At 44.4% G+C, this 17,681-nt stretch overlaps 2 protein-coding genes across 5 annotated transcripts in view; one reads left to right on the top strand and one right to left on the bottom strand.

The window, feature by feature from the left end:
• Positions 1-815: 815 nt before the first annotated feature.
• CHMP3 (charged multivesicular body protein 3) lies at positions 816-4,805 on the top strand. The gene is made up of 6 exons (XM_420858.8): positions 816-905; positions 1,277-1,337; positions 2,300-2,479; positions 3,265-3,386; positions 3,961-4,075; positions 4,268-4,805. The coding sequence occupies exons 1-6, from the start codon at positions 861-863 to the stop codon at positions 4,399-4,401; spliced, it is 657 nt and encodes a 218-aa protein (XP_420858.2). The 5' UTR covers positions 816-860; the 3' UTR covers positions 4,402-4,805.
• A 2,431-nt stretch (positions 4,806-7,236) lies between these two features.
• The window catches only part of KDM3A (lysine demethylase 3A), a 28,159-nt gene continuing 17,714 nt past the window's right edge, over positions 7,237-17,681 (bottom strand). For all 4 annotated transcript variants that reach the window (XM_040699067.2, XM_046940264.1, NM_001012891.2 and 1 more), the window contains exons 13-26: positions 16,667-16,819; positions 16,458-16,553; positions 16,004-16,131; positions 14,564-14,750; positions 14,108-14,277; positions 13,059-13,295; positions 12,450-12,621; positions 11,457-11,547; positions 11,186-11,316; positions 10,434-10,553; positions 10,179-10,318; positions 8,779-8,955; positions 8,562-8,696; positions 7,237-8,074 (exon numbers count right to left, since the gene is read on the bottom strand). In XM_040699067.2, coding sequence (XP_040555001.1) covers positions 7,994-8,074; positions 8,562-8,696; positions 8,779-8,955; positions 10,179-10,318; positions 10,434-10,553; positions 11,186-11,316; positions 11,457-11,547; positions 12,450-12,621; positions 13,059-13,295; positions 14,108-14,277; positions 14,564-14,750; positions 16,004-16,131; positions 16,458-16,553; positions 16,667-16,819 — 2,018 coding nt within the window. In that variant the 3' untranslated portion in view covers positions 7,237-7,993. The remainder of the gene's footprint in view (positions 8,075-8,561; positions 8,697-8,778; positions 8,956-10,178; positions 10,319-10,433; positions 10,554-11,185; positions 11,317-11,456; positions 11,548-12,449; positions 12,622-13,058; positions 13,296-14,107; positions 14,278-14,563; positions 14,751-16,003; positions 16,132-16,457; positions 16,554-16,666; positions 16,820-17,681) is intronic.

The raw sequence follows: 17,681 nt of genomic DNA, 5'->3' as shown, positions 1-17,681 counted from the left end.
TCACGTCCTTCATCCCTCATTACTGAGGCAGAGCGGTGGAAAGGCACAGTGAGGGCACGGAGCTTGCAGTGCGCAACGCGCGCTTACTGTAAGCAGCTCGCAGCCTGCCTGTATTGCCGCACGGCGCTGGGGTGCTTTGCTGAGCACCAGCAGGGCGTGTTGGCACAGCGCCGTGTCCTCGGAGCAGTCCCAGCACACACAGCCGTGCCAGGCAGCGCTGCTGGGCGCCGCCTCAGCCGTGTGGTGAGCCGCTGTGCACGCCTGTTCCACGTGGAAGACTTCTAATGACTTCGGTTGCTCTCCTGATCCGATCCTTCTGATAAACGACAAGAAAGTGCTGCTTAATTAGCAGAAGAGCCACAGAGGGCACTTCCATATGCACGGGTAATTACGGCCAGTGGATGGGGATGACTGAGGGTTGGTCTCCCTGCGCCTGTGAGCCCGCGTTGCGTCCATCACTGCCATCCGCGGCCTGCTGGATGCATCTGCTTCAGAATCCACAGCAGCTGCTGCAGCGTGCGGGCGGTCTACTATTCAAATGGCTTTCTGTGGGAACTGGAAAACAAGGGGAAGTAAAACTGAAAGTCATCGCAGCGAGATGATGCTCACAGCACTGCTACCTCCCAGAGCTTCCGCGGCCTTTAACCGCCGGCGGTGACTGCGGTCCCACAGGGGCGGCTCGCGGGGGGCGGGGCCGATTGGGTTACGCCCCTCCCACACGGCGGCGCTCAGGGCGGAGGCGCGCGCATGCGCAACGAGGCGGGGCGGTGGCCGTCGGCGCATGCGCGGAGGGCTCTGCGCCGCGAGGCCCCGTCAGAGGGCGGGGCGGGGAAGGCGGTGCCGGGCGGGCCGGTTCCGCCATGGGCCTCTTCGGGAAGACCCCCGAGAAACCGCCCAAGGAGCTGGTGAGGGCCCGGCGGGGGAGGAGGGTGCGGGGCTGGGAGGCGGCGCGGGCCGTTGCGGTGGCAGCGGGGGGGTCCGGCGCTGAGCCCCCGGGCCGCGTCTCGGCTGCTCGGCCTCGCGGGCAGCGGCCGCTCCCTGAGCGCTTCTCGCCCCCGCCGAGCGGCCGTGCGGGCCGAGGGCTTCGTCGGCGCGGAGCTGCCTCGGGGTGCGGGAGGTCGAGTCGGCCGCGCGCGGTGAGTGGGGGGGGCTGCGGCCGTTGGGGATATCTGCGGTGAGGTGCTTCGGTTTGGTATTACGCTGCGTGCTGACATACAGGGATAGCGTCCCTCCTGCAGCCCAACTCCAGCTAACTCTCACACTTTCTCATTCTGAGGTCAACGAATGGTCCCTGAAGATAAGGAAGGAGATGAGAGTCATTGACAGACAGATCAGAGGTGTGTGCTTTGGCTCCTCTTTTGTGTTTCCCTGCTGTCCTTGTCATAGAATCATAGAATGGCCTGGGTTGAAAAGGACCACAATGGCCATCCAGTTCCAACCCCCTGCTATGTGCAGGGTCGCCAACCACCAGACCAGGCTGCCCAGAGCCACATCCAGCCTGGCCTTGAATGCCTCCAGGGATGGGGCATCCACAGCCTCCTTGGGCAACCTGTTCCAGTGCGTCACCACCCTCTGAGTGAAAAACCTCCTCCTAACATCTAACCTAATTCTCCCCTGTCTCAGTTTAAGACCATTCCCCCTTGTCCTATTGCTATCTACCCTCGTGAGCACCCATTCCTCTTCCTGTTTATACACTCCCTTCAAGTACTGGAAGGCTACAGTGAGGTCTCCTCAGCCTTCTCTTCTTATAGCAGGGAAGGGACTGAAATGGAATAACCCAGGGTATGTTACTGCATCTGGAATGGAGGCATAACGTGGTCCTGGGGCCGAGTTGATCTGTCACACAGAAATGTCATCATTCTGGAGTTCTACAAGTAAAATGTTGTACGTAACCTGAAATTGTTTGCTCCCAGTGAGGTGTAACGTATCCGTGTCCCATCTGGTAGGATGAATTTCACCCACCCAGAACTTCCCCGGACTGAATTAACGAATGGCGTTGGTGCAGTGTGGCACTTCCCGTGTAGAAGCTCTGGGGGTATGCAGTGTCCCAGAGAGCACATAAAAGTGGGAGTCCCTTCCTTTTCTTAATGGTTGTTTTGCTCTTATGTTCATGATGCTTTCCGAGAGGTCTTGAAAAGCAGAGGAGCTGTGTGTTATTACACTGCTGTTTGTTCTCTTTGGTTTCCCTTCACAGAACCTGAACAATTCTTTTCTTTGAAAATACACTCCAGCCAATGACTTTTTTTTCCTTCCAAATCCATAGCAGCCTGTAACTATTGGCTGTAATTCTGTTCTCCAGATATTCAGAGAGAAGAGGAAAAGGTGAAGCGGTCGATAAAGGATGCTGCCAAAAAGGGGCAGAAGGATGTGTGTGTGATCTTGGCCAAGGAACTGATCCGCTCTAGGAAGGCTGTAAGCAAACTCTATGCCTCCAAAGCTCACATGAACTCTGTTCTCATGGGAATGAAGAACCAGCTTGGTAAGAACTTCTAAGCCTCGGTGCAGTGACTTCTCCCAGCTCCAGAGGCAGGGGCTGAGTTTTCATTTTCAGAAGGTCATCTGTAGGATGAGTTGAGAGAGATGAAAGCTGAAAGCAGACTCCTCTTGTTAAAGGGAGCTGATTCTGGGGGGGGTTTCAGGACCTGGGGAAATTCCTCCTGTACCTGACCCTGAGGTATATGGCTGCTGCAGTTCTGAGTCACCACATCCAGCCGGGATGGGCACTTAGCTCTCTATAGGCTCACTCACAGCAGTGCATGTACCAGCACACCTTAATCACACAGCTCTGAACATCAGCAGCACTGACGGCTCAGTGCTGATCCTCCTGTGTGGTTGATGAGGACTGAGATCCACGAGTAGACTGCATGGATGTGATCTGACATTGCCAGCGCTCACAGTGAACTGGCAACAAGGAGGCAAACGCCAAAACTCCAGGTTAATAAGCTACTGAAACTTCACATTTCAAAGGTCAAACGTGACTCCCCACATACTGGGGCCATTCTTGCAGATTGGGATTTCCTTTAAAAGGAAAAATGTAGAGCAGCCTCCGTGTTCCTGCTGCCAGCATCTTCACTGTACTATGGATGTTCTGACGTGCTGACCAAGCAATGAGAAGGAATGTAGAATTCAGTCTGGAGTTTGTGCTGCAGGCTGTGCGTTTCTTTTAAAATTAAATTGCCTAAATGCAAGTTTTTATCTGCATAGGGAGGATATAATTTCCTTCCTTGGGGATCATTCAAGTTATTCTGTGCTTCTCCTTCACAGCTGTCCTCAGAGTAGCAGGTTCGTTGCAGAAGAGCACAGAAGTCATGAAAGCTATGCAGAGCTTAGTGAAAATCCCTGAAATCCAGGCGACCATGAGAGAATTGTCCAAAGAGATGATGAAGGTAAGATCTGTAACACACATCAGGCGTGGGTGAACAGGGGGTGGTTGTCCAGTGAGCTGAAGCACCGTGCAACTTCTGAACAACTTCACCATTATACACCAGAACGCTTTGACCATATGGTGCTTGTGGGCCCTGTAGGGGAGTATTTTTAAATACAGATGGAAAAGAGGGGAAGCGTATGTCAGACACGAATTTTACAGCCTGTTGTATAGCATGCTGAAGCATGTGAAGTACACATGCCCCTGTGGCTGCAAACCTGCATTAACCTGGGTTGTAGATGTTGTAGATGTTTCAGCGTACAACTGAAATGAATAACAGCTGCAGGGTGTGAATGTGAGAACGTGCATCTTTAATCCTTGTTTCTTACTGCTTTTCCTGTGCACCAGTTGTACAGATTCAGGCTCAGAATGTGGGCGAGCATGTTGGCCAACCCTCATGCAAGCAGCCAGTCTTACTCCTAAAAGCTTGAGCAGTGGTTGGATGTCCTGGATGGGCACAGTCTGATACTCAGAGTGGGAAATGACCGCTCTCCTGTTTCCAAAGGCATCACCTGCTGTCTTCTTGTTCCTGTTAGGCTGGTATCATAGAGGAGATGCTAGAGGACACCTTTGAAAGCATGGAGGATGAGGAGGAAATGGAGGAAGAAGCAGAGATGGAAATTGACAAAATTCTGTTTGAAATTACAGCTGGTGAGTCTCTGTGGGCCACCAGGAGCCCAATGAGTCCAACTGTCTCAGCCATAAGGGCCTGTAAAGTCAGACAGCTGTTGTGTGTTACTTAACAGTGGCTGGCAGAATTATTGAAGCACCTGCACCAAAAAGCTGCTGATAATTAAATTACGACTTAATGCTCACTAAGGGCTCTGTTTATGTTGTTCACAGGGGCCTTGGGTAAAGCACCTAGTAAAGTCACAGATGCTCTTCCAGAGCCAGAAGCCATGGGAGCAGCTGCTGCTGTTGACGAGGAGGAAGACATTGAAGCAATGCAGTCGCGGTTGGCTACCCTGCGTAGCTAAGGAGGAAATGTACAGTCTGCCTTTTTTCTGCAATGGGATGTTCTATCTTCAAAATGCAAAACTTAATATGTGCAAATATTTTATGTAATATATATTTTTTTCTGCCTGAGCCCTGTATTCTCCAAGAATCTACTGTAATATACACTTCTTCTCGGGGGCTGCAGTCTCAAGAGATTATTTTCCCCTTTTCATTCAGCCTATCTCGTGTGGGAGATGATGGTGAAAGGGCAAAGGTCGTGTAACATTATGTATTTTTTAGATACCAGGTCTTGAATTCTTAGGGAAGGATGCTCCTTGAAGCTAATCAGCACTTTGGCTTAATCAGCTACCAAAAACCTTCCCTGGTGTAAGGTCTTTGTTTTACTGACTCAATCCAGATTTTATTAAAGCTGCTCTTAAACTGATGCATGGACACAACTGCTCATTTGCACCTCTTTGGAGTTTTCACCTTTAACAGCTCCCTTTTGGGTTTACAAAGCTAAAGAAAAGCTTTCATGCAGCAGCAGCTGTTAAATAAAAACAGTGTCTGGACAGAGCCAGAAGAGGATGTAGGCACAGGAAGAAACAACAGCCTGAACAAGTAAGCATAAACAGAAAGTGATAAGAAAGGAGGTGGCAGAAGTAAAAGGCAAGCTGTGGCACTCACACAGCTCTTAGCATAGTGGCAGCTCTTCTGTCTGTGGCTGGGTGCAGTTGATCAGAACAGATGCTGTCCAAATACTGAAAAATGTAACTAAAGATCTCTAAGATGAAGCTCGGTACCCACAACGCCCCCAAGGAGAACAGTTGTAGCCCACCACTGCTGAACAGCAGCATCTGTTACCCACTCTGCTCATCCAAACCCAGCAACAGAATACAGCAGTGTTACAGGCCAGCAGCTGTGAGCCTCACCATCTGACACTGGTACGGTCACTGGAGTAACAATAATAAACAAGGACAGCTGATTGAATTCATCTCATTATCGTGGTGGGGGGTAGATCCAAGGTCCCTTAGAGCAGCTTGAAGATTCTGCAAGGAAGGTGGCTGCAGTGCTTTAACAGTTCTCACTGCAGGCTGGAGAAGCACCTGCTCACAGAGAAGGACGATTTCATTTGAACCTGCTATTGCCATTCGTGCCACCTCAGTTCCTTGCTCTCAAATTTCATAAGAAGTCCCATTCCAATAAAGCCCACTCAGCTCGGGACAAAGCTCCATCTTCAGTTTTAATTTCATTGTAAAGATAAGTACTGACAAATGCTCAGAACTCCATTCTGTATGTGGTATGTTAACACTGAGAGGTGAGGGTCACTGCAGCTGTCTGAACATCGTCGTAACCATAGCAGGTACTTCTGTGTCACAGTTTGTGAAGTAGCTGCTGCTTAAGTGACACATTGTTGGGGTTTGAGTCCACAGCACAAGATGTCTCCTCCCAAAGGAAAACTTCAGGCAAAACTTGTCTTGATGCAGTAGAGGCAGCACACATCATTAGCTTCCTCTGTTCCAACAGGTCAGTACCACAGGAGCCTCACAAGCAAAGTAGGCTGTCTCTAATTTTAAGACAGACTTACTGAGTCTAGTTCAGTTACCGAGTTCTGGTTACCGAGTCCAAGTTAAGACTGTAACTGCGTTCAGAGAAGGCACACAGAGAGCTGGGTGCTGCCCAACAGCTTTCAGTCTCAGCTGACGAAGCAAGAAGTAACCAAGTGCTGTTCACTTTCATGCTGGAGGCAAACAGAAGCACAGCCCACAGCAGCCCTAATGCTTCTGGGTTGGGGCCCAGCTTTGGCGTGATAAAACTCAAGTGCTCCCTTTCCAATGCAAAGCAAAGAGCTGACTGATGGGGCCACCTGTTTCTTATCATCTTCACAACTCAAAGGAACAGAAAGGGAAAACGTGGGAAGTCACGGAGTGGCAGCAGTTGAAAGCTGAGGTAAGATGAGGTTGTGTAACAGCAGTGGTAAGGAAATTCAAAATCCATCTTCAATAAACGGGTCTCCTCAGATGTACATGCACGTGTCTGTGTGTAAAATCAGTGTGACCAATTGCACTCTCTGGGTGCTAAGATACTGCATGCCAGCTCCCCCCCTCTTCCACCCAGATCCAAGAAAGGCAATTAAGCTGCTTTATTTCATTTACTTGAAACTTGCAAGAACGAATGCTCATCTGAAACAGCCTTGTCTGGAAAGGTTCTTCATTACTTCAAACACGAAGCGACAAGTGAACATTTTGTTTCTCCTTGCAGAAGGCAGACAGAGCAGTGGCTTCTCTGGCTTAGGTGGCTGATCTGTCTTCTGCCAGCTGGAGACCTCAGCAAGTAAAGATGGAGGGAAGGAAGTTCTCACTGAACACACACAGTTGTTCAGCAGACTTCAAGGTAGCAGCAGGAGTTAAGTGAATGGGAACATCTCTGTGCAGACGGAGATGCATCACAGTACCTGCACTGACCCACTGCTGCTCCACGTCCTCTCCCGGAGGAGTTAACACTGAGTTCAGAAAAACAACTTCTGGCTCATAAAACTGCCCTGTGTCTGCTCAGCCCAACTGCTGTCCTATGTGTTTCAGTGCTGAAAGGGGCACTGAGGAATAGAAAAGCTGATTTTATTTTAGCTTATCTTGGTAGATGACAGATGCATTTCTCCTCTGCTTGTTTTTACAATTTGTGATGTTTTCGGTGTCCAAGTAATTTTAGAGCAATGTGCTTTTTAAGATGGAAGCTGCAGAATTCATTCAATACAGACCACAGTAGCAGCTGAGAAGCATTAATCAATCTAAGCCACGTTGTGGTAACCAAAAAAGGCTACAAACAGATCACTGAATTAAACACTGAGCTTTCAGGTACTTTAAAAAAACTCTATCAACAATATGATACACAATTTACTTTTGCATTTCAAAGCACTGCATCAAATTAATTGCTTTTTAAAGAGTCAACTGAAGAAGCTGGGCAAGGAACAGTATCTGAAATAGAAGAATTTTATGTAGACCATTCAGTGTTAAAAACCAGAGAATCAAACGTAAGTTCAAATTAAAGATCAGTTTCAAACAGAAGACATTTGATTAAAAGTTTCTTTTAACATTTAGAAATTTAAATACATTTACCTAAAGATGGTTAATCTCCATCTCTATGTTACTATACAATAGCTTAAAGCTACTTTTAAATGCTAGTTCTATGTTAATGTGAAGTTACAGAACCGCATTCTTAGTTAACGTAAATTGGTTATTAGTTGGGTGACTGTATTTCCTCCCACCCTGAAGTAAGTTTTAAAAAGTGGAGCTTTACAATGTCTCAGATAATAGTTTTCAAATGAGTAGTTTGGAATAATTCCCGACAGTTCTATAGGAGGTATTTTGTACAGTTTGGAGAGCAACTCCATATAAAGTTCTATTGCAACTGAGCATTCACAGTATGCCACAGTCCATACATATTACTACATATACATATCAGGTTTGTAAACATTGGAAGAATACACAGAACATAGTACCACGATCCTCTGGTACTGCTGAAAGGAAGATGAGGTAACATTCATATAATCTCAAAGTCCACAGAGGTCCTGACTGAGTAGTTAAAACAGCTGCCAGCGCTTCTGTTTCATAGTGTGTGTTAAGGCTTTCTACTTTATGATCTGCTAAGGCTGGATTCGTTAGCTCTCAATATCCCAACTGCATCTTTAACAGCGTGGTATATGACATTCTTCACCTAGGAAGGAAAGAAAAGGCATTCAGTTTTACAATTAAACAGGATGGGTAGGGCAGATCAGAGGGCCCTGACATAGCGCTGCACAGATTCCCACCTTCTCTGCACCCATAAACACAAACCTGCCTCTTTGTGTGAGCCTCACATCACTGATTTGTGCAAACAAGGTGCAGTGCTAGCGGGGCATTAGCTGAAATGTAGCAGCCTCAGATTACTGTGGGTTCAACCAGAGGAAGGACAGCACAAACAGAAGGTAATGCTTCAGTGCAATATCAGAAGGCCTCCTCAGAAGCACTCAATGCATGTAACAGTTAAAAACATACATGTTTTCCCTTTTTTTTTTTTTCCCTCCCCTCAAGGTCCAATGCAACCTAATCCAAACATGAAAGGTTGCATGGATGGCTAAATCTTCAGGGGTTTGCTGAGGGCTTCTGTTTGTTTTTTAAAGGGAGAAAAGGGACAGAGTTCTCCTTGAGCACTGGAAACATACCTGCAATTTATCTTCGTGGTTTGTATGCGTATGTGACAGATATCTAAATTCCTGAGTGAGCCAGAAGCAATGCTTGACGTGCTCTGGGGATACAAAGTCTTCTGCAACTTTAATACAACTGTACAAATTATGAACCTGGAGAGAACAAACAAGCATTAGCCAAATATGCAAAGTCTGCCCAAGTGGTCAGGCTGCAAACAGTGCCAGTGGTCCTTGCCTGATGCGGAGCTCCTGCTGGAATGAAAACTACATCTCCTAGAAACTGTACAATAGCCCAGCCTTGAACTCCATACTCCTGGTGAAGGCGTTTTCTTAGAGATCGGTCCAAGTACCAACTTTGATCATGAATGGGATCGTGATCTACAGGATTTTCTTGACCTTGTTCTTCAGCAACCTGAAAAGCCAGGGAAAGAGACTTGTTACAACACACCAGTCCTGCAGGATAATCAAGATGTGCATGTGGTGTTGCATATGCATGCATTCCACATAAAGCAGCTTGCACCATGTGATCAGATACAAGAGTATATGCAAGATTTGGATTCTTTATTCAGTTCTTGTTTGTCAAGGCTACCTCATTTCTCATTTCCACTTGCTTCACAAACATGCTGCAAAGGTGGATATGGTACATTAAAATCATTCCAATTTACATAGGAAAGAAGAAAAAGGGTCAAGTGACTCATGTTCACAACAGGAACCTCTCATACGTGAGATCATTTCTCTTATGCTACTCTAGCATGTAATTGGAGAAAACATACTGAGTGCCAAAAGCAGCAGGTGCCTGCCCTGAGGCCTGCACTACTCAGTGTGCCTGCTGACCAAAACAAAGCCTGCTAACAAGAGTTCCAGAAGTTACCAGGCAGGGAGGCATGAGGACTTCATAAGGCCAAACTGAGGGGCAGGAGGATGTGGGGACCAGACATCTGAATCTTAAGAGTTCATTTAGAAGATGAATGCCTTGGTTCTACCCTGAGAGAAGCTACTGAAAGTCTCAGGCCTGCAGGGAAGTGTGCCACAAGAGACTAAGCATCAAATCACTACTGCTTATAAAATTCACTAGCACGTTTTATCAGATACAGTATTAACAAAGAACAAATCTTAACCAAACCGGCTGTAGCTTCTCCCAGCTGTTGTCTAAGACAGTAGTCAGGCTGCCAAGACCAACAGTTTTTCAGACCATTCCATTTATCCTTTTAAACATTGAAATTTTCTCTTTTAGTGAAAAAAAGTTCCAGAAATGAGACTGCCAGGAATTCTTGACCACCTGTGGCAAATAGTGAAAGCAGCCCTTTTTGATGTAGTATCACCTCTTTCCTTTCACAGACTCTTTCCCTCCCATGAAAGCTACTTGAAAAAACCTTCATTTCTCCCTCAATCCAAACCTGAAAGCTACAGAAAGAAAAATACAGTGTAGGAACAAAGAATGGAGACTTCATAAACCACGACTGACATTTCCAAAGACCATCTCATACACATTTTTAAGGGTTTAGTTTAAGATTAAACTGTGTTTTTGTTGAAACTGGGACAGGAAGGAGGTAAAAAGAAAGGCCAAGGATTTGTATTTAGAAGTCTGCATAAACAGTAAAAGTGTTTTTAAGTTTTTAAGATGGAACAGCCTACCTTTTTAAGGAACTCCCGGATCTTCTCTGTATCCTTAGCAGCATAGATGTGCCACAGAGCTCCAGGTTTTTCTCGACTTTCAGTAAAACGCTTAATTGTCAGCTCATCAGAATCACCATCTTGTATGGTCTTAAGTACTTCTGTTAAGAGTGAACAACAAGCAGTTACTCTATAGAGACCTTTCCACCAACCACATTTGGACCAGAGTTTTTTTGGAGGGAAATAATTCCTCCAGCACAAGAGAAGAAACTTCACCTTCTTCTTGATCAGCCTGGCCTTTGGGGATCCCCACATACACCATAACATTAGCTGCATCAGACACATCCAAGTGGAGATTTGTTGTGCCATATTTTCTATCTTCTGGTGTTATTAAGCCTGAAAAAAAAAAAAAAGAAAACACCCACTACATTAGTGAGATAAGTGAGATAAAGAGAAATCTTCTGCTACTCTAAGCAGAGCTATCTGAAAAGCCCGGACAGCTTTTACTTTCACCAGCAAATTCCTCCAGGCAGCAGTTTCCTTTTTTTCCTAGGACTTCACAGCACCTCCTTGGTATCTTGACAACTGTTAGATTTACAAGCTAACAGACACATCAGTCTGCACCTACACCCCACCTGTGTGATATACAAAAACCACGTTACTGTTACCAGAGGGCTTCTGCAGCAGTTTTGAATAAAGAATTCCCAGCAACAGTTTCTCCTTCACTCCACAGCAGCTGCTACAACTTGCAAGTCAGGATCTCTTCACTGGCCATGATCAGGCTTAAAGTTTGAAGTGCCTTTTGAGTGACAACTTATCATAGGAAAAATCTATTTTTTTGTTTTCAGAGTAAGCTTTGATTCAAAAGCCAGGCTGGATGGGGCTGTGAGCAACCTGGTCTAGAGGGAGGTGTCCCTGCCCATAGCAGGGGGTTGGAACTAGATGATCTCAAAGGTCCCTTTCAACTCAAACCATTCTGTCATTCGAATACACAGGCAGAAAGATCTATAGTACGACAAATTCCTTACCATAGGCATTGTACATCTTAGGGCCCAAATCTGGCCGTACAAAATAGTTGGGAAGTCGAGATGCAAGGTTGAGCTTTCCACCTCTCCTCGTGTACTCTGGCAGTGGAATATTTTTCATCAAATCATCAAACCTAAAGAAATACAGCACAGTTCAGGGTTAGGTCACGTGATCAACAGCTTTTGATGAAGCGGGTGTCAAAACGTAACAGTATTTCTACACTTTATTGCTTTGTAAGCATAGCACACAAACAGTCTCTTTGTAAATCCATACCGAGAAGGCATCATATCTCTGAAATCTTCTCCCGGAGGCCAATCTTTAAGCTTCAACACCATTGGCTCTCCTTCTTCTGTTCTCAGGCGACCTATTGTCAAATGTTAACATGTCTTAGTTTACAAGAGCTTATACAACTCATAATGCAAATAATCATGAAATCTTGATCTTATTTTATAGCCATGTTCGTCCTGCAACTGTTCATATAGAACTGAAGACATGCAGTTCGCTTGACACAACAGTCAAGTATTTCTGCCCTAAGAAACATGCTGTGACAGCACAGGTTTTTGGATGAAGCATAGTGTGGATTTCAGTAGCTCCCCTCCCCAAGCACATCCCACAGCTCAACTCAGACAACTGTTCTGCATTTGAGGCCAGCTGATGGTAAAACAAAGTTATTCAAAGCTCAAGTAACACAAATGAGAAGCATGAGCAAGCCTTCTGGCTCCCAGTCTTCTTGCCTCAAATACCAAATCCCCAAAGTTTACATCACACAGATGAGGCAGGACCTCCGGCTGCCAGGGCAAGCATTAGTTCTGGAAAAAGTTTGTTTCTAGAAGCAAAAACAATGTCAAACCTCACACTCACCTCCCCAAACCTTACGAACACCTACAAGTTTCAACAGCAAAATCCAATTACCTTCTGAACATTAACCCACAAAGGCTCTTTTGTTTCACTCGGGTGGATAAAGCTGACAGGTGAACCAATTCACTAGGAAGATCCCCAACTTTTTCAGAATGCTTTCCCAAAAGAAAAAAGCAGCCAAACATGCTCCTCAGAGAGGGGTCCTCAACACAGCTGACAACATTTCCAGTAGCTCCGCCATCCCTCAAGCACACATGGTGAGAACACAGGGCAGACACTGTCCACAAACACAAAGCCTGGAACATCTTTTATTTTGCTCTATGCTGCTCAAGAACGGCAACGTCATGCTAGAGTAAGATCATAATTGCTTAATATTTTACCCACTGTAAAGAAATTCACACTGCTTACTTGAAATATCTTCAAACCCATCCCAGAAATCTCCTACAGTAGCGCCAGTGATGATTTCATTGGTCCTGCAGTTAACCAGGTCTACTTCCTGTTGGCCAAACTCTTTCCTGAAGGACTCAGGTCTCCAGAGGTCTGCATTTAATTTGTGATGTACTCCTGACACCATTACAGGCTGTAAGGAAGAAGATACCCCCAAAGAATTATTAAACATCAAAAATTCTAATTCTAACCACCTGTGAAATGTACCAAACATTTAAACATGGGCACTCTGCAAACATCCCATTTTGTAAGATGAACGCTCTGCCATACAGGAATTACACCATGCATTTGATCATTCTTTATTTTAAGCTTCAAAGCAGCATTTTTTTTTATTTTTTTTTTTAATAGAGAGCCATAAGTTCAGCACTGTGTTTGGAAATTGACTTTAAATTATACAGATATATATCTATATATAACTATCTATATCTTTTTATCTTAGGATTTCAGTGTTCAGGTATTACATCTTAAGGAGTTTCAGTGTAGCTTATGGTTGCAGTGAGTTTGCACCTGCCTTTCAAGTAAGAGATCAAAGCACATGACGTGAAAATGGCAAGAGAAGATGTTCACTACCTGTCCCTGCTTCCAGCACTCTCTGAAGACATTCCAATTACTTTCATTGTTGGGATCTTGAAGACACAGTAAGCGGTTATCACATAACCAGTAATGAGGTGTATCAAAGCCCATTATTGTCGGCTTTATAGTCAGTCCTTGTGGCTTCTTAGGCATGTCTGTAACAGTTCTATTTTGCACCAGGGAAGCAAAAATGTCATCAAGGATTTTGGGTGTACTCTTGAGTCCATTGTCTGTCTGGTTTATTAAAAAAGAGAAAGAACAAGAAAGTTGGTGCATTTTTCTGTCAGTATCCTCTGCAATTCAAAGATGATGTATTTAATATTGATGGATTTATATATTTGTCACTTCCAAAATTTTCACATCAGCACACAATCATGCAGAGAAACAGAAGCGTGCAGAACTGCTGCTGCCTAGAAATTCACTGTCAATAAATGTCAGTGTGATTTCTGATAACATCTATAGCGTTCTGGCAGCATGCAGTTCTGCCCTGATTTCAGCAACACTGCAGAAAGCCACTGAATGCTGCATGGAGGAAGACTTTCTTTATATCAAAGAACAGGAATGCAGTTTCATCAAAGAACCCCGAGGACAATGTTTTACCCCATCCCTTTTGGGCTGTATCTGTAAGAGCAGATTAAAGCCCAGGTACATCTGAAGTGAACCTGTGGGCACACCAGGTACAAGCCAGTCAGTCACCCACCATGGAAGGAGGTTTTAGATCCCTCTGTAAGTTCCTTGATGATTCTTTTAGAGACTACTTACAGGAGATGCTAATCAATGCACCTGTCATACATTACGCTAAGTACATTTGTCAGCTTCATCACCTGCCTCCCAGCCCCTTACTCAAGCAAGACTTGCTGAAAGCACTATTAAATTACTATTCTAAAAAGCAATGAATAGACATCAAATTAAACCCTTTTTCCCCCCCCCAAGGAAAACAAAATATTGGCTACTGTGACAAATGCCTGTAGTAGTCAATCACAGCTACAGAACAGCAGTTTAAGCCTGGTAGCAACTCAAGCCAGTGAAACAGAGATGTCACATACCTTTCCTCCAGAAGAATTCAGGAGATTCCGCAGGAAACCTGTGTTGTTGTTGCTCACAGGCGTTAGTATTGCACTGTTGAATGTCTGCAGGGCTGCAGCAGGCTTAGCTAAGCTAGGGAGTGTCTGAAGAGCTTTGTTTTCATTCTTGGAAATGGGCACGAGGAGTTTCTCTGCAATGAAGAAGAAAAACATTCGAAGAAATAAAGCAAGGAATAAACTGAACCACAGCAAACATCCTTAGAATAAAATCCAAAGCATGAGATACTCACATATGTACATACATATATATATACACACACATACATATGTGCAATATGCATATGCTTTGCAATACAGTCACTGAACTCCATTCCAATAGGCAGACTGTGTCATTCTCAAAGATACTGCTGGGTCCTGGACATGTTTTTCTAACATACAGCCACAGAAGGGTTTGCTTTTCACCAGTTCCACACATACCTTTGTTTTCTTTATTCACATTTCCACTTGTTATATTTGACAGCCAACTTAACGAAGGAGAAGTAGTTACTGAAGCAGTTTGTTTACTTCCAGCTGCTGGTTTGACAGGAGGCTCATGTGTAGGGAGCTGTGGGCTCAGGACTAAGTTGCTTTGCTGAAGGCTGGTCCTCTCTCCAGGAACCAGATTCTGAAAAACATGAAGTGAGAGCCTGATTAAATATAAACAGACCACTCAAGAAGGGGAAACAAGCAATGCTCTTTCAGAACAGAATAAAGTGCTGCCCTCCTTAAAATAACCTCATCTCCACAAGAGGTCAGCATTGCATCTTAGTACTGAAAAGAGATCAAGGAGAAACCATGACTTCCCAACTTCAAGAGCTTACAGAGTCCCCCTCTCTTCACGATAAGCAAAGAAAGCTGAGTTTCCCAGATGCATTTTCTGGGATTGCTTTGGAAACCAACTACAATTTTAATAGCTGCTTCACAACCTAAAACAAAAGTTTCTCATTTTACAGTGGGAGAGGTATATAGAACATTCTGTGAAACAGAATGCCCAAGCTAGGTCAGTCATATACTAACTTGAACTATATAACCACCTTCCTTGCTCTTAATACTTCATGATATCCCACAACTCTTACATGGATTACCAGCCAAATATCAAGTTCAGCCTGCTACTTGGACTCCAAATGTATTTATTCCCAAAATAAGTTTATGAATAAGCATATATACAAGACACCGATTTCTTGTAATGCTGCAAAGCTAGGCCATTAACTTGTATATGTTTTGGAAGTTAAAAAAAAATACTACATCTAATTACAAATTGCCATCCACAAAATGAAAGCCTTCTGAATCTTTTCATAGCAATTAAGACGAGTTATTGAAATTACATCACCAAGGTAACCCAAATTTTATGGCGTTTCTTTGCTTTTTAATAAAATGAGCACCAAACTTCCTACTAGGACCCTAGGGAAAGCAGTGCTCGTCTGTACTGCTCCAGTCCTCGCTACTTTATCCACATTTAGCTCTTCTACGCATTCCAGTACTTTCCTACCCTGCTTACTCTTTTAGGTGCTGCACATATTTACACCTCCAGGACACAAGGGCTAGGCCTGCACTCCCAGCCATTACCCCATCTTTGCTGTTAGGACTTCAAGTCCTCTCAGTCTAGTCCTGTGTTTTTACTGAGGAAATAGAGAAACTGACCCACAACCCTCAACCAAACTCACCATCATTTTTCAGGAATAGGTTGCTCATCAAGTTACCAGTCATCAAAAGAACCAAATAAAACTTCCCCCAAAAGTGAGTACCAAACAAAATTTCACAGTGGTCAGGACTGGCGTGCCTCTGTCAGTTGCCACTAGCTTCAAATATGGGTAGATTGAGGCAAAAATATGGGTATTTCAGCTACACAAACAGCAGTGAGAGACAATATAGCAATACCTGTTTTGAATCCTCCTTTAGAGTCGGTTTTGACAGTGCCTTGAACTGTTTATTTGCACAGGGGCAGTTTGCCTTTATTCCCCATTTTGTTCTTACAGAGTGAACAATATCACCAACATCATAGAGTGCTGAAGGAAAAAGAGTAATTAATGAGCTTACTTAATTAGAATGCTCAGCAAGAAGTCGTGTATACTACTCAGCTAAACAATAGCAAAGTAACAGTTCATCTTTAAACACTACATTTTGCTACTCCATTGTAAAGGTCAAGATATGAAACAAGTAGTAAACACACAGACTGTTCCAGTTTATGAACTTAAACCTGTTGATGATAAAACTGAACTTTGGTTAACCTTAAAACTGAAAAAAAGCCACTCAGTACAATACCAACAACATAGATAAGACAGCAAAAAATCTACAACTTTTCTTCTGTCTCCCAATCAAATACTTAAAATACCTCTTCCAGGAATTATTTGTGTGGGCATCAGATTCTCTGGTTCATGCTCCTGCCCCTTCACACATTTAAACCAGGAGAAAGTATCCGAGTCATCATCTGCAAAACACAGTTGTTACTTTGTTTTTCTAAGTCTTAAACTGTATTGTTCATTCAAAACACAGGTTCACCCCCACTCCCCCTTAGTCTGAAGCAGCAATATGCACTCTCACCTTCATGTATGCCTTTTTTCCTCATCCTGTAGCAATCCACACACACGCCAAAGCCGCACTTAGAGCAGACCCAGTGAAGGTTGAAGATTGTGGTGTCACACACATCACACATCTCTCGAACTCCACGAACTGCACGCTTCCAGGCTACTTGTCCTGTGGTAATTAACACAATAGGCCAAGGGTTAGTTTTAATTATGAAATTAAACGCTGAATCATTTGACACAAGAAAGGCCCAGTCTTGTTCTCTACCAGAACTCCTGATATGCACCTGACCACATTAACATGCACACTGTTGACATTCCCTTAAGTGGAAATTTTACAGCTGTCCTAAAAAATCCTTAAGTTGCTATTAGCATGCTAAATGCTAAGTCTGGCTTGCTACAATCAGCTTGGATTTGTCCCCTACTCTTCCTTTTTAGGAAGTTTTCTACATGTTGCAGGTGTGCATCAAACCTTCTCACAATAGTTACCTGCTCAGTTGTTCTTATCTGTGCAACTGACCACCGCTGTTTCGATCATCACATACCCATAATATATCATCTCACTCTCCATGTCACTCTCCAAATCATTTTCTCCATTACAACTGTCTCCCTTCAGGCTCTACCTAATACAGTCTCACTTAAAGGACTTATTTGGCACTAGCTCCTCTGTTGCTAAACAATAGCAAATTCTTTCTTCGCAATCACTCTTCCTGCCTCACACCTGGGGGCCCAGAAAGAAGGAGCTCACCAAGATACTCTACAGAGTGCAAAAACATTCAAACACCATTCCCCAGGGAGGGCTATCTGACCAAACAAACTTACGTTTTGGCAGAGGTCAGTTTGTCAGAGCCAGAGTTCTTAGGAGAAGGTGTAATTTGAACTGAACTCTGCCAACAAAAGCTTACCACAGCTTCAACTGTAGGTGGTAGTTTTCTCCTTTGCCAACTAAGTGAGCTGAACTGTTCAAAGAAGAGAGTATCTGGACTCCAAAATATTGCCTTCCTACCCAGGGCATTACAAACATTTCTATTTTC

This window comes from Gallus gallus, chromosome 4 (assembly GCF_016699485.2).
Source record: "Gallus gallus isolate bGalGal1 chromosome 4, bGalGal1.mat.broiler.GRCg7b, whole genome shotgun sequence".
NCBI classification, from domain to species: domain Eukaryota; kingdom Metazoa; phylum Chordata; class Aves; order Galliformes; family Phasianidae; genus Gallus; species Gallus gallus.
Note: the sequence above shows the minus strand (reverse complement) of the source record. Positions and strands in the feature narration are given on the sequence as shown.

Bases quoted from the DNA above. Each gene is read 5' to 3' on its own strand.
- CHMP3 (XM_420858.8), top strand. From the start codon at position 861: ATGGGCCTCTTCGGGAAGACCCCCGAGAAACCGCCCAAGGAGCTG. The intron at 1,338-2,299 runs GTGTGTGCTTTG...TCTGTTCTCCAG, and splicing joins CATTGACAGACAGATCAGAG to ATATTCAGAGAGAAGAGGAA. The intron at 2,480-3,264 runs GTAAGAACTTCT...TCTCCTTCACAG, and splicing joins GGGAATGAAGAACCAGCTTG to CTGTCCTCAGAGTAGCAGGT.